This window comes from Eleginops maclovinus, chromosome 16, assembly GCF_036324505.1.
Source record: "Eleginops maclovinus isolate JMC-PN-2008 ecotype Puerto Natales chromosome 16, JC_Emac_rtc_rv5, whole genome shotgun sequence".
NCBI classification, from domain to species: Eukaryota; Metazoa; Chordata; class Actinopteri; order Perciformes; family Eleginopidae; genus Eleginops; species Eleginops maclovinus.
Window position 1 is genome coordinate 13,668,752 of NC_086364.1, and position 25,409 is coordinate 13,694,160.

General features: G+C 39.6%; 2 protein-coding genes across 2 annotated transcripts; both read right to left on the bottom strand.

The window, feature by feature from the left end:
* Positions 1-13,216: 13,216 nt before the first annotated feature.
* On the bottom strand, positions 13,217-19,995 carry LOC134878661 (inward rectifier potassium channel 2-like). The gene is made up of 2 exons (XM_063904838.1): positions 19,292-19,995; positions 13,217-17,137 (listed from the first exon to the last, which is right to left on the bottom strand). The coding sequence occupies exon 2, from the start codon at positions 16,886-16,888 to the stop codon at positions 15,566-15,568; it is 1,323 nt and encodes a 440-aa protein (XP_063760908.1). The 5' UTR covers positions 16,889-17,137; positions 19,292-19,995; the 3' UTR covers positions 13,217-15,565.
* Positions 19,996-20,196: 201 nt separating this feature from the next.
* Positions 20,197-24,029, bottom strand: LOC134877502 (inward rectifier potassium channel 16-like). Its single transcript, XM_063903021.1, has 2 exons — positions 23,844-24,029; positions 20,197-21,510 (listed from the first exon to the last, which is right to left on the bottom strand). Exon 2 carries the CDS (start codon positions 21,483-21,485, stop codon positions 20,337-20,339), a length of 1,149 nt encoding a protein of 382 aa, XP_063759091.1. The 5' UTR covers positions 21,486-21,510; positions 23,844-24,029; the 3' UTR covers positions 20,197-20,336.
* Positions 24,030-25,409: the final 1,380 nt, after the last annotated feature.

Here is a 25,409-nt window from a genome sequence, read left to right on the forward strand (position 1 = left end):
GCTGTTTAGTCCTATCCACTCAGCCTTGACTGTATTTTTTTTTTCTCAGGCAGGTCTGATCTAACAATAGAGTACAAGTGATTACATTTGTGCTTGTTTTTTCTCAGTTAAGTTTGGGAACTCCGTTTGCTCTTACCCCGAGGGACCTACAAATTGACAGATGAGTGCCAGACAAGACATGGTAAATATGTGCTCTCCATTTTGGAATTGTTTCCTTAGTGTTTTGCCAAATCTCACGATCTCCTGACCTGCTTACGTCCTGGAGATGGAAATTAAGGGAAACATTTGCAGCTCATTAGGGTGCCAAACAATGTTTCATACAATCATCCCGCTGATGAATGCAATGTCCCAATTTTAATAATTGTGGACTTTTTAAATGTGCAGGTTGTGGGGCAACTTGTCATAGAGTTGTACTTGTACATCTTCCCCCATCAACCTTCCATGATTCTGAATCCCTTTCCCCTCTCTCTTTATGTTTCTTGCCAAGGAAAGCATGACCCTCACCATGCCCTTAGATGGCAGACTTACAAGCAGCAGATAGCAACGTATAAGTTTCTCTTCTTCAGGGTGGGCTGTGTTGGAAACTTAGAATGGGGTCCCTTCTTCTGAAGAGGGTGAAAGAGCATTTATGGAACCGGATCTGATTAGGACCTCGGCTGACACTGCACAACATTATGCAACATGCTTAACTATAGATGGACTGCCTATTGCTCTGTCATTCTTGGTGTGGGAGTGGCAGTGGAATTGACATGGAGTTGTTTTGAGTAGTCTCATTACAGCTGTCCGTCTACTGAAACTGCTTCGCAAGTATACGCAACACAGACTGTATATACGCAAACATGCTTATTTTCCCGAACATTTTATCCAAGCAGACATCTTTTTTTCAATTGTTCAAATGGAGAAAATAATAATTGAAATACTTCAAATACTACTAATTATATTGACTTTAAATCACCATGTAATTGGCAACAAAAATCAGGGCCCCAGAAGAAGGTGTTTTTTACTACTTTTAAGAAATGCTCATACTTAAGTTAAAGATGAAAACTTCTTCCCGTTTGTGTTGTATTGCATGATTTTAAGGAAGTACGTTTCTTTATTTCTGCAAAATTGAATGAGATTCTCCATATTTACAGTGGTATGCAAAAGTTTGGGCACCCCTTAGGAAAACCACTGCATCAGTTTGTCACTTGCTGAGCTTTTGAAGCAGCAACTTCATTTTAACATATGTTATACCTTATGGTAACAGAAACATCTCAGTAGTGAAATAACTTTTATTGGTCAAACAGAAACATGTTTATGTGCATTCAAACAAAAATAGGCATGTGCATAAATTTGGGCACCCCTAAGAAATAATTCCATTAATATTTAGTATTGCCTCCTTTTGCTGCAATAACGGCCTGTAGACGCCTCCTGTAGCCACAGACAAGTCCCTTAAGCCTGGCAGGTGGTATTTTGGCCCATTCTTCCACACAAAACGTCTCCAGTTCAGTCAGGTTTCTTGGCCTCCGTGCATGGACAGCCTTCTTCAAATAAATCCATACATTTTCAATGATGTTAAGGTCTGGGGACTGGGATGGCCATTCCAGAACATTGTACCTGTGCTTCTGCATGAATTCCTTGGTGGATTTTGATCGGTGCTTAGGATCATTGTCCTGCTGAAAAATCCAACCCCGGCGTAGCTTCAACTTTGTGACTGACTCTAGAACATTCTTGTCAAGAATCTCCTGGTACTGTAAGGAATTCATGTGGCCCTCAACTTTAACAAGTTTTCCAGTACCTGTGCTAGCCACACAGCCCCATAACATGATAGATCCTCCACCAAATTTTACAGTGGGCAACAAGTTCTTTTCATTGAATGCAGTGTGTTTTTTTCGCCATGCATACCTGTTCATGTTATGACCAAATAACTCAATCTTGGTCTCATCTGACCACAGTATTTTGTTCCAAAATGCTTCTGGCTTGTCCAGATGTGCTTTTGCATACCTCATGCGACTCTTCTTGTGATTAACACTCAGGAAAGGCTTTTTGCACATCACCCTTCCAATGAGCTCTTCCTGGTGCAAAGTACGCTGGATTGTGGAACGGTGAACAACTACACCATCAGCAGCCAGATGTTGTTGTAGTTCTCTGGAGGTGGTCTGTGGCTTCTCTGTGACCATTTTCACCATCCTTCGCCTGTGCCTTTCCCCTATTTTTGTCGGCCTACCACATCTTTCCTTCACACGGACTGTTCCTGTGGCCTTCCATTTCACAACTACGTTTCTGACTGTGGAGACAGACAGTTTAAACCTGTCAGATAATTTTTTGTACCCTTCTCCTAATTTATAATGTTGGATTATCTTAGCTTTCAGGTCAGTGGAGAGTTGTTTTGAGGTCCCCATCTTGCCACTCCATAAGAAAGAACCTAGGCCAGGCACAGCCAGCTATTACCTATGTTAAATAGCCTTTTTCATGATTGGTTCCACCTGTCTTTGTAATTGAAGGTCTAATGAGCTAATCAAAGCAATTTTGTGCAGCAACCTGTCAGCTATAAATCCGTACAGGTGTTGAAATGAATGCTATTTATAAGGGTGCCCAAACTTTTGCACATCCCATTTTTTGCATTTTATTTTATTATAATAAAACTATGTAATGCTACCCTAAGAATTTTGGTCTGGAAAACACTAAAACGTCTACATCTTTGTAGGAAAACAAATGTTGTTGCTGTGATCTTCTATTATAAAGGAAAAGCAAATTGTCATGAAATCTCAGAGGGGTGCCCAAACTTTTGCATACCACTGTAGAAGATGTGTCTGGAATTGATATATTGAGATTGGATAAATATGACAAAGGATATCATTTAAGTGATTTATTGAAGGTCAGGTGCTGCAGCTATACATAATGAACAGGTTTGATTATAAGCGTTTTTTAATACAAGGCTGGTGCTGTAATGCTGATGCTAGTGTAACTGAAAGTGTAGTTCTGCAATGTTGGGCGTAAACTTCCTTCCCTCTATCCAAAGCCTTCAGGGTAGTGCTGTGCTCTCTGGATTCAAAGGGTTGGGTGACAAAGCAGAAGACCATGAATAAATCTGTTGCAGAAAAGGATGTCTCAGAGCAACCTATACAGAATGAGGTAATTGCATAATAACCATTTAGTGACATCTTGGGGAATAAAAAGTGGCCTGGGAATGTGTGCTGTTGTATTTATTTTTAGACTTCTTAACCCACTTGGCAACGCATGTTACAGTTATGATACAGCTCCTACTTGGTATCAGCAAATGCAGCCAAAGCTGGATTTCATTGGATGGAAGTAGTAAAGGACATCTTTAATCACGAGAAGTGCTTAAGAGAAATTCCTTAATCTTGATAGCTTGAGAGTACCCTGTACTTTAAATTGATATCCCCAAACTTCAGAGTAGTCTGAACTCAGTGGAAATACAGCACTCTAGTATTACACCCTAACAATCCAGCACAGCAGGTAAACTAATCCCTCTGTATATGGTAGTTCTTTCCTCTCGAGTTAAAGGTGATACTTGAACAGATTTGTCATTTTAACCCAAAAACATTGGTGGCAAAGCATCAATCATAAGTCACAATGCAAATGCAAAGCCTGAGAGTAGACCTGTCTGTCCCTGTAAATATATATTTATTGTGCCAGATAAAGCTTCAAAATGGACGTGTGTGTGTGTGTGTGTGTGTGTGTGTGTGTGTGTGTGTGTGTGTGTGTGTGTGTGTGTGTGTGTGTGTGTGTGTGTGTGTGTGTGTGTGTGTGTGTGTGTGTGTGTGTGTGTGTGTGTGTGTGTGTGTGTGTGTGTGTGTGTGTGTGTGTGTGTGTGCCCGCCCGCCCGTGCCCGTGCCCGCCCGCGCGCCGGTGGGTGTGCGTGCTGGCTTTGTGTGTGTCGTGTCGGTGTCCTGCACTACTTAGCATATAAAAGCCTCCTGACTTTATGTTCAGTCAAGTGATTAACTGAAGACCACTCATAGGAGATAAATAACTAAACTACCATATACAGTATGAAACATTAATAGAGAATATAAATATATATATATACATATTTATATATACATCAATAATAAGATTGTTGCTATGAAGATTGCATTCAAGGGATACTGCAGGCTGAACAAGGAGGTGTTGTTTACTGCATGATTTGGAAAAGTTAGGACTATTTTAAACCTTGGGAGAGCCAAAGAAGGTGAAATGTAATATCATTGCCAGAGAAGAAGTGCAGTAGGCCGATGTCAACAAGTGGAACAGCTGCAGCAAGGAAAGGCACTCCCTCCTGTCAAACCACAGCAGAAAGCAAAGCCTTCAACTTCCAAATCTGGTCAAATATCATCATGAGTATTTTTTGGACAAGACAGTTTGTTTCTTCTCAGTGGAAGTCCTTTCAAGTCTATTTTATGTTGCATGGTTCAGTTTTTAGACAGATCTAAAGAAGAAAATAAGGATTTTTTTTACAGCACATTTCCCATTTGCCTGATTACATAAATGTACCGTGTTTGCATTGATGACCTCCAACATTACTGACAAGCATCTATTGATCCATCAGTTTTGTTGTGGGCAAATGAGCAGAGAGACTACTCACACTGCTGCACACCACTCTACGACTATTTAAAGTAGGCCTTCTAGAATATTGTCAACACAAATTAATGCACCAGATTTGTATTTTGCCTACGGCATTGTACAGAGACAACATTTTTACTTTTGAACCATAGTAGTTGTGTGTCTCAAGAGACAGCAATGTTAGTTTTTTGGTCACTTTAGCCCAGACTAACATATGTTAATAATTATTGGATGGATTGCATGTGGTTGCCCACTTGCCTACACACATTCAATCTCCTGACATGACTAGATCTAGTGCCAACCCAGGCTAAATTTTCAATTCACTCAATACTTTGGTTAAAGCCCAAATAGGCTAAGCCTACACTGCATTGTAACAAAAAATGCAACAAGAAAAAAGGTATACCTGCTAAACATCAACATGCTAGCATTGTTAGCTGTCTCAACTACACTTTTCTAGAGCTAGCAAAAAGAGGCTGAGCATGGTATTATGCTAAACTAAGATGAAAAGATGATAGTCAATTAATTTACCCCTTAGTGACATGTGCTAATGCTAGGTACACCACAAGCTAGCTTAAGTACAGAACTGTGGTTTAGGTTTCAAATACACTTTTTACAGTGAAAGTGATTTGATAACGCCCTCTGGTGTTAAAGATATAATCAGTGTGTCTCCTTACCTCTGTGACAAGATGCCTTGTTATCCCCTCAAGATGTGGAATATAATTACCTATAATTTCTTATCTGAAAAACTAAGTTGCTATAATAAAACAAAAACCATCAAACCACTACTGCAGAGGCCAACATAGAAAGGTGATCTGATTTCTAGAAATGTGTTTCAGAAACCCATTAGGCCTAGTCATACAGCATACTGTAATATATCTGCCATAACTTCCCATTGAAGAGAGATCCTGCTCTAGGACATATTACAGTCAATGTAAACAGTATTTCTCCTGCCTCCACACACCTGTTACTGTTGACACTGGAGTGAGGTCATCAAGTTAGTGTTTTTTTTCTTTTTTGCCATCACATTGCTTCTGCTTTCTGATCTCGGGGAGTTAAGCTTGTAGCAGAGGAGATGATAAGCACAGAGCAGTGCCCCGCTGACCCGGGCTGTTTTCCTTAAGGAGAGCTGATGCATTCAGAGCTCAGCTGGTCTAATGGAAACATGGTCGTCCCCAGTGAGAGAGAGTGTAGAGAGATGCTTCTCATCAAGGCTGCATCTCTGCAAGTCTGTGCCTGTTTACGCAGAACAACCAGGACAAAAAAAGCTTCTGAATGCTGGGGCTCCATTTTATATATACGCCTCTCCAAGCTTTCTGAATGTGATGAAGCCTTATCTGTTCATGCAGCTATCACTTTGTTCCTCTGAGGATTCAGTCTTTTTATACAGCTACTCTTATAATACGTTTGCATCATACTGTAGCGTGACATGTTGAAGTTGTGCAGTCAGGTTAACCAGTGATTACATTGTGCTTAATGGCAAAATATAAGTTATGGCCAGAATTGTAGTCCACAACAGTTTAACAATGAACATACATTTCAAACAGAATCTGATAGAGTAACATTTTTGAAGTCATGTCAAAAATGTGATATTATGTTTTGTTGCATTTTTAAGTTTGTTTTTAGATTAAATACATGTGGCAGAAACTATAAAATTATCAGCATTCTGGTGTTGTCCTAACCCTTATCATTAGACTAATTTGCTGTAATGACAGCAAGGGCAACTTCAGGAGACGGATTTTCTGTTAGCAGTTAACACTTAGCTCAGGTGTCTTTTCCTGGAAGAAACTGCCCTTTGGCTGGATTAGAAAACTTTCTCTTGCTGATGGTAAACAGGTTAGGGCCACCAGTCCACTGGGACTGGGTTTTCTGCTGACTGAAATTAATTTGACCAGGTAAGAAAAGACATCTGCACTAGTACAGAGGAACCAAAAGAATATTAAAAGTTTGCCTAAGCATGTTTGAGGCTGACTAAAGAGTGTTCCAGTAATAGAGGAAAATGTCGTAAATATGTTAGTATCTTTAGGATTAAGTTCCATCCTGGAAAAGTGAAAGCTCTGTCTTTACAATCATATGACTTCCTTGCAGGAATAAAGCCAACAAGCAGGTAATCTTCCCGAGGTCTTACAGGATTTACACGAAGTGATAGACTTGCTAAAGCGTTTGACTTTTTATCCAGATTATTTTCAAGTCTGCGAATGTCTTAAAGTCACAAATAATCCTGGTTTCCGTAAAAAGGGATGGTGTCGAATGCTGTGTCTCCTTTTCAAAGTAATATTTCAAATTGGCAAAGAACCACAGAGCTTCACTCGCACACCATGCCACAGCATGACTAGAGCATGATTTCCACCAATATTCAGGCCCGACACTTGTGTTTTTCATCATGATATCAACAGCTTCACTTTTAATTGGCAGGTCATTGTTCAGCTTGTCTTCGGTTGTGAGTAATGAGGGAAGTCAAGAGTTCAGAATACAACATTGATTACCTGAGCACACAGGTGTAACACTGAGCCCTCTCTCTGGCAGGAGCATGTCCTTAAGTGGCACACTGCTCTTCTCCCATTACCTGTTCCTCTCAGTGTACATGGAAAACTTGCTATGTTTTCAGTGATTTATAGACTAGAGATGGCTTCCATTACACTTTTGGTTCTTGTTCACCGCATTAAATAGATCACACAGCAGAACCTAACCTTTCTTTTGTAATTGCACCAGAAGAGTTGATGATACTCCAGACATGTTTTATTGTTGTAAATTACAATATACGTATCAGGCAATGTTGTAGCTTTATATTGCCTCAAGGAATATAATGCTGGTGATATAATATGCCTGACATAAACCCCTGAGTTTGATTTCGATCATTACCCTTTGCCTACTCCCTGTCTCCCTATCTAATCAGATATCAAATTTAATTTCATTCAGAGCTTTTGCTGCATTGTTTACATTTGAACAGACGTGCTTAAACCGAGCATAATCCACCTCTGTAATCTCAGGACAGGAGGGAAAATTATGTTGTGACGTAAGAAATAATCTTCTTGTTGTGTGGAATTGCATTCTGAGCAGCCTGAAGAAATAATTTGCTATTTTTAGAATGATGTAATTCTTTGTCTATGTCCTTTAATAGAAACATTTAGTCATGTGTCAACTTTCTAATTTGTTTTCTCAAAACACGAATTATTTGGCATATAACTTTTTTATTATTATTTAATTAAACATTCTAAACGTCATGAATCCCATACACACCTGTACATTTTAGGTCTCAGGTAGCTTGACACCATGGGAAACTCAGCATCACGCAGACGGATGGCAGAAAGGCCAATGTCGCCACCCGTAAGGGCTGAGGAGATAATCTCATGTAGAAGAGGGAGAAGATGATATTGACCATCTGCTTGGTCTGGAGGGGATTTGATTGGCTTGATGCAGTAGAGTGGAGCTGTGAGGATGATGAGGCCTCCCTGGTGTCCCATTCCGCAGGGTGCTCAGCTCAATGTCACCACTGATTGGATCCTCTAATCTTGTTCTGTGTGAATTAAATCTAAAGTGGGTAGAAGGATGATCGCATTCACTTTGTGCCCAATTTTGTGTGTGTGTGCGTGTGTGCGTGTGTGTGTGTATGTGTGTGTGCTGCTGGAAATCCTACTTCCTCAATCCCATGATTAACAGTTACATTAGGAGACAGCTATCTTGGCTTGTACTGCAATCTCTAACTTTGACACAATTTCTACCTGATGTAGGCAGACTCCTAGCATAATTAAAATGCAAATACCACTCATTAAGGTGCATTCAAAATCCAAGCACACTGACAAAAATGTGCTCTGTTGTAAAATTACATGTTAAAACCTCATGCTGAAAGGTCTTGAAAAATGTTAAATAAAACAAAAAGTTATGTGCATTTTGTTGATGAAAAATGAAACAAATAAATGCATCAAGGAAGCATGACTCTAAAAGTGTTTAACAAGAAATAAATATATAAAATTAACTTCAACAAGATGGGTGGCACAATCAAATGCAAAATAAAGGAAAAGTGATTGAAATCTGTCCCTATAGGAACGATGCACTTAAAGCTCTAGGCGTGAGGCTGTAACAGCACAATCGTTGAACTAAATGCTCACATAAGCATGCTATGCTCACAATGACAAAAGATACATATCGATGAGGAGGCTGATGGATATGTCATTTTGCAGTTAAATGGTTGAACCCGAGTTCACTTTTGCAGAAATGTAACCTTGATCTGCAAAGGAAAATCAGCTCCTAACTTGCTCTGATACAATGCACATCATATCTGCCTTATCATAACAAAATAATAGAGGAAAAGCTGTTACAGTTAAAGGGAGTAACAGACATGAAGGAGCATGGAGGCTGTGCATTTCCCACTTGTTTGTCAAAAATGATACCTTAAAATAAACATGCAATATTCTCACCACCCTCATTTATCTTTGGACACTGAACAAACAACAAGAGTTTGATTCCAATTTTCTCTGTCTCTCTTCCAGAGGGATCAACACAGGAGATGACGTTGCTGGTTGCCCCGATATCGTTATAGTAACCCTAGCTGTGGGCCTTTCTTGGCTCTTTTAGTTGGGAAGCTGCTTCGTCCTCAGGGGGCACATGTGCCACACGTTCAGTGGAAAGAAGTCAGCTCCATTCACAAAAACAGGTTAACAACATTGACTTTGCAATTCGTTTTTTGAAAATGGAGCCAGCAGCGGAGCAGGTTATAGAAACAGGCTTGTGGTCAAAAGGAATCCCTGAAGGAAGGGAGGAAATAGGGTGGGTAGGAAATGATCACGTCAGCGTCCAAACTCCGAGGTGTGAAAGTGTGTAACTGTACAAGTGAAACATGGTATTCTATGTTGTTTGGCAGACATCTACAGATATAAGAGATGGACTGTCCTAGATTTACAGTTGGTGGTCCTCAGTGTTGTTAACTGTCTGGCAAGACCAGCTTGGTGGTAACCTTCATCACTGAAGGGCTGGACATAGTTCAGAGGTATCTCTCTCTCCTCAGCTGTCTTCATAAACAAGCCCATCTCAAGTATCCCCCGTCCTTCAAATTGTCCATTCTTGAAATTGCGCATGTTTTGATGTTTGACTATGTTCTTATTTTATCATTACTTTCCAGGCTTCACTCATTGCAATGTTGTAATTTGAGAGGAGACTTGGCAATGATCCTGCAGAACAATAACCAGACAGAACAAAGAAAAAAAAATGTTCAGGAGGTCAAGGAAGAGTGAAAGGGAAACATTTAGAAAGGGAAAGCGATAAAAAAAAAGGCAGAGATATTAGCACTGTTTCTGAGCAAGGCCTTGTTATGATGCATAGAGGCATCATAAATGGAAGTCAGGGAGGCTTTGTTTCAACTGTAGTGGCTCAGTGGCAGATGAACCTCCATTATAGGCAACACTGCAACACCACACAGAGCCAAGTCCTCTCAGTACAAGGTGCTGATGGTCAACAGCCAACAATAAGCATAAAGTAGGTATCACTTTTGTTTCCTGGCTCTGGATGTACTTTTCAAGGTCAGAGGAGCCTGAGCCAGAAGGACAAAGGTCAGCGGCATGAATAGACAACCAGTTATTGACAGATATACAGGGAGGAGATTGCAAAACTCTAAATGTATTCTGCCACTATGATAATGTTCAGAAAACTGAATTTCACGCATAAACGTAGCTATATCAGCATAAACAGGCATTAAATAAACTAACAATGCAGATGTAAACAAGCACACACAATTAACTGTGGCGGATTTTGTGGCTGCTTGTTTGACTAAACACACCCACTGTGAATGAATATTTTCTTCATGAAAGCGTGGGTAATGGAAAAAACCTGGATCTTGTCCAACACATTGTACCTGCTTGATGCTCCTATTCCTCCCATGAGTGTCATGAGACTCAGCTGTCAAAGATAGAGCCAAAACGAGTGTCAGCAGGTGTTTGTTTGTGTGTGTGTGTGTGTGTGGGGGGGGGTTGAGTATGTGGGTGTACGGGTGTCGGTGCGTGTTTGTTTGTTTGCATGTGGGTTATTGTAGTTCAAAAATAAACTATGCTTAAATTGAATACCAACAGGCAGAGCAGTTTTGAGAGTATTTTATCCTTTATTATATTCTTATATTGTTTTTTATGTATTGTTTTTTATAGTTATGTTTAGCTGTCAGAAGTTTTGTTGTCAACAATAATATTAAAATCCAAGCTGCAAAAGTAAGAAAAAGTATTAAATGAAACCAATGAAACCAGTAAACTCCACATCACATATGGTAATCTCTGTTGATCACTGCAGCAGTTTACAGTTTTCACTAGCCGGGTATCCCCTTTTCACACATTCAGAAGGTTTCGGTAAGTGTGTAAGCTATTGGCTGAAGTCAGGTTACCATTTTTGCACCCAGAATTTCACTTAGGATATATGGCAACATGTTCAATGACAATCTGCATTTTGCCACCTGTGCAACAAGTCCTCATCTGCTATCATTGAGTAAATGGCGGGTAGCTTTGGACAGCAGGTCTCCGCTGCACCGTCAGACCCACAAGAGGCCTTACGCAATAGCCTCGTCATAAGGATTATATAATTCCCTAATTCTTTTCACTTCATGCCAGTGAGTGGCTTTGGATGCTGAAAACCAATAATGATAACTCATAAGTGCATTATTAGCTATATCTGTGCACATTCTAAGTGACCACACTGTTTCAGATTAGTCTACAGCAGGCCGTTAGTTACGACCTCGCCATGAAAGGAACATGTTGCATGAGTTATATGCTTGTCACATGCAAGGTCAAGCACATCCCTCAGACTTGCATTGCTCTGAGAAAAGTTTGCAATCTGCAGGTTCTGTCCCACTTCCCGACATGTTTAGGCATAAGTCATTTTGACTGAAAGGTTACGATTTGTGAACGTCACTCCTACTGCAGCTCTCCTTTACCGTAAAAATCATCACACCGCTTTCACGGAAGTAACAAAAAATGCAGAGGCTGAGTGTAACAGAGACGTCACATCTATCGGAGGGTTAGAAACAAAGTCTGTGATGAGAGGATAAAGCTGCATATGCTGCAGCTCTGTCATATTCAAAATTTTGATTAGCTCTTTTCAGTCTAGCTGACTTCACTTACTTATACACATAATTGTATAACTAAATGACTGAAAACCTCCAAAGATAGAGATATCTTTCATTTGACACATATGTTTTACTGAACACAGCACTAGACATGAATTTAGGCCAAGCCCATACAGTAACTGCTATTTATACTCAGGCAGGCTGTGAGTGTGTCCCAGATATTCTTTCTGAATTAATACCCTCTCCAAATATGTTCAGGAAAGACTTTATCCAGACTACACACACTTCCTCCTAAGCAATACATATGACTGTGTGTTTTAACATACATTATGTGTATAAATCTTCAGTGTCAGTCCCTGAGATAAACCAGGGGTGTTTCTGAGCTTTTCCAAAGGGTAAAAAGAAGACAAATGCTACACTTGGACTGTTATTAGTTTTATCTTTGTTGAGATCATATCTGCTTGCCTATGTGTTTTCCTTCCGGATCCTGACCTTATTTATCACACAAAAAAGTGTGTTTCTTTGCTCTGCTGTCGAATTGTTTATGTTTAAATTCATTGTTCTGATCTGAAGGTCAAGTTGATTAGCCTGTTTTTAATAGACAGGATTTCAGAGAGGCGTCATTGGCATCATTGACAGGATCTCTCTGGCCAACACTGGCTGTCAATTTCTTTGGAACAGTGCATCGGGAACAAACAGGACAGACAGTCAAAAGTAAAACATCATTTTAGAGGTTTCAGGATTTTAGGTTTGACATTGCTGAAGTTCGGAAAGGGAAGGAAGCTCAAACTAAATAAAAAAAACTTGATCAGCGTTAATTTAAATATTTTAATTTACAGCCCCGGAAAAAATGAAGAGACCATTTCAGCATTATCGGGTTCTCTTGTTTTATTTTTTGTAGGTACGTCTTTTGAATTAAATGTTGTTTTTTTTTTATTGTATTCTATAAACTACTGGCAATTGTTCTCTGTTTTGGAATTCAACAGACACTGGAATGGCTGCCATACATGTAGAGATAAAGATTTAAGAAAAAATTGGAGTGGTCTCTTAATTTGTTCCGCAGCTGTATGTTATGAGAAACTGATTTATTGAAAAGATGATTTTCTAAACAGAAAAGGGACAGTCCTCATTTTCACCCCAAGCCGGAGCTTTGTGGCAGTTTCATTGGCTAATGTGGAAAAAGCCCGGAGGCAGCTCTCACTTCCTATGTAGAACCAAATCAAATCGGCTCACTGCCTCCCTGCGGACGTGTCTGATCAATAGATCCCTCGACTACGTCTCATGCTGGCATAATGCAGCTGTGGATGGAAAGTGACTAAATTTGCGGACAGATGTGTCATAGAGGAAACCTAACCTCACCTCCTATCACTTCTGATACAACTATGTTGGTCCCAGTTTGTGCATATTTATGCTGAATTACAAAAGTGATAGACAGTACAATGCTGGCTGCATCCTGTTGTGTAACATAATCTGTGTGTCCATGTGGTAGAGAGATCACCCTTTTTTCCGTTATTTTAAGTAAGAAATATAAGATCAGGACAGGATGGTGACTCCTTTTCTTTATTTGTGGCTTTAGAAATGATTAGTTCTACAATATAAATCCATGCCTATTTCTCAAATTCTCCGCAGTTTAGAATGCCTTTATTGTCCACAGTTTATAAAAAATCAAAATAAATAAATTGAAGAAATGAATCAGGCATTATCTTCATTGCTGTCACAAAAAATATATACTTCCAGCCAAGCCGACTGATATAGCAGGGGGACGCGGTGGGCCTTCACAGAATGGAGTGATTCAGTTCGGTGAAATAAAGGTAATGATGGTGTGAGCTCTGATGGATAACAGCCTGGAATTTTGACCACATCTCCAAATTAGAGGAGCACATCTAAAACAGTCGAGCCTGCCTCCAGATGTCACACATTTTGGGTCAAAATGCACCAAATGAGGATGAAATGCTCAAGGGAGTCTAAGTAATTATAAATGTACAGGTCATAGACAAAGTATCATCCACTGAATCGTACCTTTTTACAATTAATGCACAATTTATAATGATTTTTTGTTCACATTTTTATTGAAAAAAGGACATAAACCGTTTTAACCAACTGCAATATCATTATACAGTGTTTGCATTATCATTTACAAAAGATAAAAAAGTCTGTACAGTCTCTGGTTTGTGCAGGAAGGAAGTAGGACTTTGGTAGAAAAATAAAGACCTAAGCCAGGAGAGGTGTCAATGTGAGAACAATTTAAATGTTTTTAATTTAATGATTTCCTTAACAGAGAGGTGGAATTGTAATCCAAGCATGAATGTGTCACAATAAAAGTTCAAGCATTGTAGCTCAACCTCATGTAAGACTGAAGTCATGTGTGCTGCATTTTGACCGAACCATTTATCAACAAAGGTTCATTCAGACATAACAAATAACTTCACAAGACCTGCGGTGGTTAGGTGTGAGGGGAAACTACTATGAGTCCAAATTCTGCACCTCTTCCACACCAAAAACATGGATGTTAAATAAAGCAGACTATGTCAACATCATCTCAATTAATGCAATGTTTCAACGACCAACCACTGTTAGATGAGCTCCAAGCTAAAGTTTTTAGGTCAGCATCCACGAACAGATTTTTTTACGATGTTGTCTCTTATATATGTATATACACATTTGGCTTTGGGTGTTTAATTTCTGCTGAAGTTGGGGGAATTCTCTGGTCAGGAATAAAAGTGCACTAAAGCTTTGGAAAACACACTGACAGAATCATGCTCGTCTATATCTAGCAATAACGTTATAGGCTGCATCTGCACTCTTCAAAATCCATACTTTAAAGGACAAATAATACATTTTGGCTCCTAAATTTCCATCTATACATACAATATGTAACTTAGCAGCACTTATCATCACCATTCAGAACCTCATCTCACCATTGAGCTTCCTGTAACGCTCTTCCACTACCTGTATTGCCCGTAAGAACATGAAGTCCTGCAAAGACCTTCAGGAGTGGCCTTACATTTCACAGTGAATCTCTTCTTAATGCATACACTTCCTGTGACATCTATTGCAGTGTGTGCTCAGAGTGCCTCCACCAGTACGGAGACATTTGTTAAGGCACACGTTGCAAGAGATGCTATACTTCGACAATATGATGGGCTGAGGAGAAGAGTGTGCTCTTTCCTGCGAATAGGAGTGTACATGCACATCCAAACCTAACATGATAGGTGATGAGTTGAGGGTGAGCAGGAAATGAATAAATAGCTTGCACAGTACAGGGCTCTTTGGGTGAAATAAATAAGTGAACTTTGGAGACTTGCCATGTGTGAGCTATTTGTTTTTCTGCTTCCTGCTTCATGCCATTAGAATAACGCCATGCCAGACCACATTGGAGATAACTGTTATTATACTTTGCTAAGAGACCAGCTCATTAACAGCGGCCTTTGTGCAGGTGGTTTAATGAGTCAACATATTTTTAGTAGCCAACATTATTAAAGTGAAATGACAAAAAAAAAAATATGGTGGGAGTTTGGCCTTTAAGTGTCAAAGTTTCAGATTCAAATATGTTTTTTTAATCTATATTTTTATTTTGTCACAACCTTTTGTGACGTTTAGGCCACTAAAAATACATATTATACCCAGGAAAAACATGCATTTTAGAATTATGAACAGTTTTTTCCATGAAACTATTTTTCTGAACCCGACTGGCTATTCTACAAAACCTTTTTAAGAAGGGCACACTGCACAGTGTGTCACTGAAGGCATTTAACCAATTGTATCCTTTTAGATCCATGCAACCATGTTATTTATCACCAGTTTCATCATAAACAATATAGCATCTCTGGATCCCGGTGGTGTTGTGTCCGTGAGCTTCTGCATAGAGAACTTCTTACTCAAGCTACAAACAGTCATGCATAACAAACAACAGCCATCAGGGTAAAATGTAAAAGTTTTAAAATACCATGTGGTAGTATTTAACTGTCTTTATCCCTGCAGTCATATTTCAGATTCTGCTGTCAAAGGCCTTGATTCTAAGGGCAAAGAGTCCAGATTGCATTCAGAGTCTGACACCACATCTGTATTTGTGTCTTCAAGTGCACCGACCTCAACTGCCTTTATCTCCCTGATTTCGTTCTCCTCCTCGAACTCCTCCTCCATGTCAACTTTTTCGAGAGCCACCTCATTCTCGTAGCAAAAGGAGTTCCTCGTCGAGTTGGAGGCGCTGGATTTCCTCTCAGCTAGTTCTCTTGCACTACATTGGGGTGTGCTGGGCACCTCATACGTGTTTTCAAATCGAGAGTAGTCCACTTTGTAGTAGTTCTTTTCTTCAAAGAGCACTGGCTCAAAGCGATAGCCCCAGAGGATCTCGCTGGCCACGTAAGAGCTCCGACACTGGGTTGTCATGGCTGTAGCCTCAACCATGCCCTCCAGAATCACTACGATCTCAAACTCTGTCGTCTCCAACTCCTGTTTGCTCATCTCATAGAACGGGCTGTCCTCATCAATCTCATGAACAATGGTGATTGGAGATACCAGGAAGATTCTGTCAATGCCACTATCGAAGCCTACGTCAATGTCTACCTGATCCAGAGGGATGAACTCTCCCTCTGCAGTGGTGCGGGACTTGAGTAGCTGGGCTCTGACATGGGCCTCCACCAGGTGACTCTTCCTAAGGTTCCCCACGCGCCACATCAAGCAAAGTTTACCATCCCTCATGGCCACTGTGGCATAATGGCTGAACACCAGGGTCTCATTCCTCTTTTTGGGTTTGGCCATCTTGGCCATGACAGCACCGATGATGAAAGCATCGATGATGCATCCCACAATGCTTTGGAAGACGACCATAAAGACTGCGACGGGGCACTCCTCCGTCACATAGCGATAACCATAGCCAATAGTAGTTTGGGTCTCCACTGAAAACAAGAAGGCAGCAGTAAAGCTGTCCACATTGGAAACACACATCTGAGTCTCATTTTCTAAGTCCCCATAACAGAGGGCCACTATCCAGAAGATAAAGCCGAAGAACAACCACGACAGCAGGAAAGAAAGGCAGAATATGAGCACCATCCAGCGCCAGCGGATGTCCACGCAAGTGGTGAAGATATCTGCCAGGTACCGCTGGCCTTTCTCACTCATATTGATAAACTGCACATTGCAGTGGCCATCCTTCCTGACGAAGCGGCTCTGATGTTGGTGCTCTGTGTGCACCTTGTTGACATTGCCGTTTCCGTAGCCATTTGGTACGGCAATAGTGGCCAGCTTCATGCCATCTTCCTCAGAGGACACAATGCTGTAACGGTGGCTTCGCACACTCCCCATGACTTCCGCCTGGGAGGGCTGGGCCGAATCTGCTTTGGAAAACAGTCTAAGTTTTTGGTAGAAGCGTTGGAGAAACAGTTTTGAATGATCCTGGGGACAAACTCAAGAAGAAAAATGTGGCCAACAGGACTAGATCCTGCAGGGACAAGTGGGGAGCGGGTCTGTGCTGCTGCAGGCGTGTTGTGCACCTTTGGTGAGGGCAGGTCACTCCTATCTGATGGCTGCTTTGGACCTCATCAGGGAAGTGGGCTGCGGAAATGAACAAGAGAGAAAAAACACTTTAAAGTTATCAGCAGGAACCAGATCAAAGATCAGTGTATGTGGGTGTGTGGTTACCTGCTGTCTAAATAATGCAGTGTACACTCATAGTTAACTGTGCTATTCTGACCAACACTGACAATATACAAATGTGTGTGGTGCAGTCAGAAAGCACAGGGAATGTGTGGTGAATTACAAGTAGTAGATCAACAATATTATTCAAGCACTTTGATAGCTGCCAAAGTAGGAAGGGATGTGTGCCTTGCTAAATGTAAGTATTAAGTAGGCAGCTCAGACCATGGGGAGCTGAATCAAATTACAGACCAAATTCATGTTAACCAACTGATACAAAGATAAATGTTGTATAGCTCTTTGCAGATGTGTCTCTTAACTCTGTACCAAAGAGGTGAGAAAGCAACACGAGCAGAACACGCATAGCCACTACTTATTCACAACTGCAGTTTGCACCACTACATCATGGAGGAGATTTAATGAACCATGTTACATTTCTGAGAGAATGGGTCTCTTTCTCTGAAAGCGACAGTAACCTTGCATCAGTAATAGAGCCACAAGGACAACTAAATTACAAAAGCTATTGACTTGGTGTGTGTGTTGTGAGAGGTCCATTAAAATGCAACACCACAGGCTACAAAAGGCCGTGGTCAGCCAGACATGCTCTGCTAGTGCCAAAATAACTCCCCAGCTCCACTTTGACACTGTCTCATCGAAGAGCCACTATTGTGACAAAATGAAAAATCCATTTAGTCTACAGGAGATTTTCAGTAGTTTTTACTCATAAAATATCTCTGATTTAATTTTATAGTGTAGATTTGTGTCAACACAGGACACATTTTGTTTATTTTTCTTTTCAAACATTTAATTTCGTGAATGGCTCTGAAAGTGATCAGAAGTCATATGGGATAAGATGTTAAGGCTTGGTGCTAAATCCCCCTGCATCATCTTTGTTTTTCTCAAGTAATGATGTCAGTGCTGGGTCGACTACAAATAGCAACCTGTCACGCACACTACTGGGAATATGAGGCACCATTCATTCAATAATTTGAAAGGATAATACAAAAACACTGTTTCCATGTCTTGATCTCCCTATGTTTTGAATGACCTACTTTCTTAGTATGACCATTATAATACATGCTTATCAGAAGGACAATATCTGATTACCCAATGAGCATACTTTCAGTGACCTTTTTGTTTTGTTTCAGTATTTTGTATTCTATGACTGGCACAATACAGTCTTAACAAAAGCCTATGATGCACACAGTTTAGACTATAATATTAAAGATCCTTAAAAAGTGTGTGATTTATATTTTAAACAGTCTGGATTAAATGGTGGACACACAGCTGACCCCCATTGCAAATCAATCTCTAACTTTTGTGGTGTTGAATCACTGACACTGAACTCATACTTCACGCACTTAGGTCAGTCTCTTTTCCTCTCAATGCAAATGGGATTTTAGTCATTAATCTTTTATGTGCTCACGTTATGACATCCCTTGTTACTGCAGGTTGGTACATTTTGATAGTTTGAGGCTTCCAGAGGAGGCTAAACCTTTGATTGTTTGTTTTGCATGTGTTCTCAATTAGAGCCAACAGCTGAGGCAGATGGAAACTGGTTACATAAAGCTGCTCCATTTTTTATTACACCAATCAATAACTATGACATCAACAGACATCATCTCTTGTTTTAATCTTTTACAACACTAATACTTTTGTGAAAGAATACTATTGAATTGTTTGCTGTAATTTAACATATCTGCCTTAAAGTCATATACAGATTTTTTTACACAACAAGATCAGTAAAGTATTATACACATATACAGATGATGACATCTACATCCTGCAATTTTCAAAAGCAGAAAAAGCAACACAAATGTTAAGTAAGAAGAAGAAGAAGAAGAAGAAGAAGAAGAAGAAGAAGAAGAAGAAGAAGAAGAAGAAGAAGAAGAAGAAGAAGAAGAAGAAGAAAGCATGTCAGTATTGTTAATTTAAATGAATCTTATAAAAGGGCATCAATTTACTTTTACTTTGTAAGTGAGGCTTCACATAAATTATGCAGAGAGCATCTTTATTTTTCAGACCACATCACTCTTCAGTTATAAATATATATGTCCTGCTTATTACACCTACCTGTTGGTCATTGCGTTGCAAATTGTCCGTTTCCTTGTTGTTATGAGTCCAATATGCTCCACACATGCACAATGAGTCCCTTTTATTGTTGCTGTTCTTTTATTAGGTTCACTTAGCTTCCCGCCTGGCGCCGCAAATTCTGCCATAACCATCTCCAGCAATACTGAAGTAGATGTTTCTCGTTGCATAGACATACTTTAAAAACACGTGTGTTTATCCCCGCCCCTGTTGGTGCAGCGACCAATTGAAATGTGCAGCGCCTGTTTGAGGGTCTGAGCCCACATGGAGGGTTTATCGGTGTATGACAGGGAGAGTCAAACCCACTTTTTTCTAAAACCATGACGTCGATTTAACAGGAAACAAACGTCAGTTTGAGAACAGGGCATCTCCAGAGCGGCTAAACAAACTCTATGTGATTTGGGAAAGTATTCAAAGTATTTGCTTTCATGAGACCAAGTTTTGTACTATGCTGTCTTGGAATAGGAAAATATTTTGGTCATTGTGGAGTAATCCTACTTTGTGAAATCTGTGACTTGCCAAAATTACCATCACTGCTGGAGTGCTTTAGAGTGCACTCGGTGGACACAAGGTGGCGATGTATAGCTGCAAATAGGACATCCAAGGGCTGGCATCACATAATGTGGTTACATTATTATTATTATAATTTGTGTTTCTGAGTTGAAAATGCAGCTGTGATTTGTATTACGTATTATTTAAAAGATTGGATACATTTTTTGTTTAATTATAAAGCTGACTTGTGATTATTTGTGTTATTGTTATTTAAAATTATTATCTCATGGTGTGATACGTTTTTTGTTTGGTTTTTTTTATGTTGTTGGAGGGTCAGGCATTGAGAATGTATTTACTCAACCAAAACATTTTCAATGAATATCAAAAACATTACATTTATGTTAATGAATTTTATTAATCTCAACATTTAAAACAGACTTTAACAGATTAAAACCAAATTTATAAATTCACACATACATCTATTTACAAGAGCACACCTCATCACACTGTCCATCACCATTCATCTTATTTTTGATCACAAACAGGTTTGCTGCATAACCTCTCCAGTGATGTGAGGATTCCTTCTGCAAGTGTGTCCGTTCCTCTTGCCCAATGCAATGAGAGGACCGTGGGACTGACTGCCCTCTACAGGACGTTCCCTCCTGTCTAACTCCTCTGCACTGAGCAGTGGCACAGGAACCCATGTGGTCACATTGAACTGAGCATAGTCAACCTTGTAGTGCCTTTTGCCCTGTTTCAGCATGTCCTGAAAACGCTGGCCCCAGCGGATGTCTGCTGGTGTGTAGGAGGTTCGAGACTGGTGGAGTATACCCGTAGAGTCACCGTTGTAGGTGAAAGACACCACCAGCTCAAAGTCTTCCACGAGCAGGTCGTCAGGGCCCATGCTGTAGAGGGGACTGCCAGGTTCCAGCTTGTGGACAATGTTGGCTGGAGTGGCGAGGACAATGTCTCGATTCTGGAGAGGCACATCCTGGTATGACATCACAACAGACCCCCCTGGTTTTTTCAAATAGCGGACTAACATGGCCTTGGCAACACCCTCCAGGATGTGATTTCCCCTGAAATCCCCAAGTCGCCATGACAGACACAAAACCCCGTCCCGCAGGTTGACCACTGCACAGCTGCTGAAACCAACCGTCTGAGCCCTCTTACGAGCGGAGGCCATTTTAGCAACAACAATACCAATGACAATAGTGTCCAGGAGGCAGCTGAATACATCTTGAACTGTCACCAGAATAATGGCCACCATACAGTTCTCAGTCATCCCCCTGAAGCCGTAGCCAATCGTTGCCTGGGTCTCCATTGAGAACATGAAGGCTCCAGTAAAGCCACGCACGTTGTCCACGCAGGGTGTGTTGGATAAGTCGTCAATATCACCGTGTACTTTCGCAATGAGCCAATAACAGAGACCGAAAAAAAGCCAAGATAGAATGTAAGACAGGGAAAAACCCAGGAGCGTCACCCTCCAGCGGATCTCCACAAGAGTGGTAAAGATGTCCATAAGGTATGGGGTCCAGTATCCAGGGGCCTTCTGGAAAACCACTGGGAACCTGCCATCTTTCTGCATGTAGCGCAGCCGCCTGCCCTCATTTTGTCTGCCCAGTGTGTGGATTGTAGTGTAGTTGGTATCAATGATGGCTTGATCGCCTGTCTCTGTGCTCATGGTGAATAAACTGCCTCTCAGACTCCTGTATGAAGTCAAATGAAATGAGAAAATCCATGTTAGGATGGCAAACGTACTACTATGTGCAGGAGGGACAACATTTTACCCGTTACATGTGCCTCAAATGTAAAATTCTCTCAGACTTGTTTGTTGAGTTTAACCCTTCATGTTTGAGTGAGCAGCCTAGGTCAGCCCGTGCCTCGGGCTATCAGCAGCAAACGACTTGAGCAGTGTCCAGCTCAAGGTGTAAAAAATATACTTCAAGATCATAATTTCTATACTGGTTGATTATTTACCACATATTCCAAAACATGTTACCAGGCAGAGTATTGGTTCAGCTTATTCAAAATCTAAATAACATAAACAAAGCATTCTTAATATGGAAAGTCAATACAACATATTCAATACATTTTTTGTAAAATTAGAGCTCAAAAACAAATTACAAAAAGCATGTTTTTTTTTTTTAAATAGATGACAATTAGTGTTGATTTAGATCTCTATACACTTTGTATATTGTTTTTAGTGGCTTTTTGTTGACAGATTCAAAATAACAATCATTTTAGTTTCGTTTAGACGCTATTTAACATTTGGTCATGACAATCTGACAATATTAACTGGCTTTCCGTCAGGGAAATCTATTAACCACAGAGAATTAATATGTTATATGATGCATATAAGTTTGTTGCCTATCAGATGAGACCCAAAACAATAGCAATGGAGAGAGGCGCAACCTTTTAACTAAAGTCTTAAGCTGACTAGTTCCTCATCAAAAAGCAATGGTACTTTGTATGAGTATCCATAAAAGCTTGATGTGTTTTTTTCCAAACATGTATGCACAGCTGTCATGAAATGTTTTATATAATCTTATTCCAAGAAATTGTGTCTTGATTAACCAAAATGTCAACCTCTATTTTTATCCTCAAGGGGGTAAATTATTATCCCCCAACCACCTCTAATAGCTTTCACCTCCAAATGCTTCCTCAAATGTCAGACTTTAACCACACCTCTATTCTACTCGATAGAACCAAACACGTTGTTTTGTATCAGTACATTGTTATCACTTTCTTATACTGTATACTGTACTTCAACACTTTTAATCAGACATTAGCTCGAGTTGTCACTGATGAAAGGCATGCTATCAAGTTCATGTTTGAGCTAGTTAACAGACTCACTGATCAATGTGTTTTTAAAGAGATATTGTTCCTTTCAAGAAGTCAGTTAGACATTCATCTAGAATGTTTATTGCTTAATTGACTCACTTGAGAGCACGTACTACTTTACTTACTTTCGTTCAGGCGAATGTTGATCCAAATAAGATTTTGCAAAGAAAATTGAAATAATTTAAGAAGAAAAAAACATAGTGACAAAACTTGTGTTTCAATAAAGCTTCAAACTATAACTAGGCTACTAATATATTTTACATTGTTGTGTCACAATGCCTTTCTAGCAGGTGGTGACGGTATTTGATAGATTGGTATGCATAGACATATAGTTAATTACCATGCATTTGTAAACAGTTGAATTCCGGCCTCATAAGTAGTCACAGTTTCAGACCGTTGATTTCTAAACAGCAGTCAAGCAGTCCATGGAGAAGGACAAGTGTAGGTTATAAGACAAGCTTATGCCTGCTTTTGTTCATCTCAATTTTTAACCTATTTTTACATATTTGATTACATTTTTTCTATCACTTTTGACTGATTATTTTGCTTTTCAAACCCTTTTATGAGAAATGTTATGATTACAACGAGTCTGTGGTATATTAGACCAATCTGTACTTTTAAGCTAAATACCTCATGTTTCTTTGCATATTTTGTATACCTCTCACTGTATCGCCTGGAAATAGCTTGTTTTATGATGGTTAATCCTCAAAGAACTTCCATTCAATGAAGTTGATGTAATCAAACATGTTGATGTTTCCCTGTATTTAACATGAATTCAAGAACATTAGGTAAAATCAATTGTTCCCATGCCCTTTTAACTTCCAAGATGTTTCTTCAGTTCATACTTGGCAGTGCTTAATAATTGCTGTTATATTTGTTTTAAATGAGCTATAATGTTTAACTTTAACAACTTGTGGTTAATTATTTCCCTTCTATGTAGCTCGACTGTTGCCAATGCTATGGAGTATTGGTCTGTGGAATTTTTGCACCTATTCAGCTGCATTTGTGACAATTTAAACCATTTTACAAATATTTGACTATTCTTACAAGAATTCTGAAAGTGTTTTAAGCAACAAAAGCACATTTTGGTTTATACTCAATAGACAATGGTACATTTCATTAATCTCAACATTTTGTTTATAACTTTGAAGATAGTTTTTTAAAAAGCACCCAAGGTACATGTCAATAGTCATCTTACTTGCAAAGTAGAAATCAGAGTTGTCCGGTGCCACATAAGCCCATCAGTCGAGGTGTAAGCAATGTGTTGCCACAGTGGAATTAACCTGCGAGTTCAGTCTGTTACCAGTGTTTGTGGGCTGGTCTGGCTCTGTGGCAAAGTCCCATTTTGTTCTGATATCACAGCAATCCCTTCCCTCTGAAATCTTATTGGACATCTGAAAGAATTTATGGTCTATGGAATATTTTAGAGGTCCCCTCAGGAAAAAAACATGAATGCCCTACAGCGGTCTTTATATGTCCAAATTGATATTGCATAATTTAAATAGTCTTTACAAAACAGTGAAGGCCCATATTGATGATTTGAAATATTTGAGTAATTTCCATGATTCATTAGACAGAAAGTTAACCTTTGCTTCATCAGCTGGAGATGCGGTGCTGATAAGACAAGAGAGATCACACCTGGGCCGCCCAGACACACTAACCTTAATCACATTTATTGCAGTCATAATCTGAAGATGTACAGAGGTCTACAACACCCAAACAACCATGTTGTGCTTTTAAATATAGAACATAGGGTTCATGTTTTACTTTTAAAAACAACACAAGTCTCTCCTTTGAAACCTACCCGATTCATTACATATGGGTTGTTTAAGATGATGTGTGAAGACAGAGATAAGAAACATTCCTCTGAGAGATAACCTGGAAACAGCAGTTCAGACTAAGAGAAAATAGTGTCACTTCCTTTAGTGATACTTTAGTTCATAACAAAACCATAAACTGTGAAACATTACAGTATATTATTGATTTATTGATTTAAGTGTCCACACCATGTGGCTTCTTACGAGAAATCACAGCAACTTCTACAACTTCGAGAGATCAAATTCAATTCTATTCAATTTTTATTTTATTTATGTGGTTCATGACCATGATCACATGGGGCACAAAGCAATCATGCAAAAATAACAGATGTGAGTGTGTGTGTGTGTGTGTGTGTGTGTGTGTGTGTGTGTGTGTGTGTGTGTGTGTGTGTGTGTGTGTGTGTGTGTGTGTGTGTGTGTGTATACACACTATTAGGTACAAGTGACCTCTTTATTAAGTATATCAGGGCACTTTATTTGCACAAAAGGGCCCTTTTAAGCAAATCTCCAACCCGCCAACCTGATCTCATTAGATCATTTATCTTTTTTAAGGGCATTCTCTGCAAATTCTAAAGGATTTTATGCATTAAAAAAAACTTCAAACCAGCCTTTCTGGCACAAATATTTGCAACAATAAAGAAACTTAAACAAGTTTCTTCTCCATTCTGATGCTTTGTTTAAACTTCAGCAGATAATCTCCACCATGTCCACATGCCTAAATGCATGAAGTTGCTGACCCTGGATTGGCTTATTAGACATCTTTGCACAGGTGTACCAAATAAACCGAGAATATTTAAAGACACAACACATGTGTCATACATCATATGTACCTCATGAGTCAAAATTGACTTATCTAATAAGTTTCATATGTACCTCATGAATTAAAATTGACTCATGAGGTACATATGAACGTATTGGATATGAGATAAATCACTAATTTAGTTGTA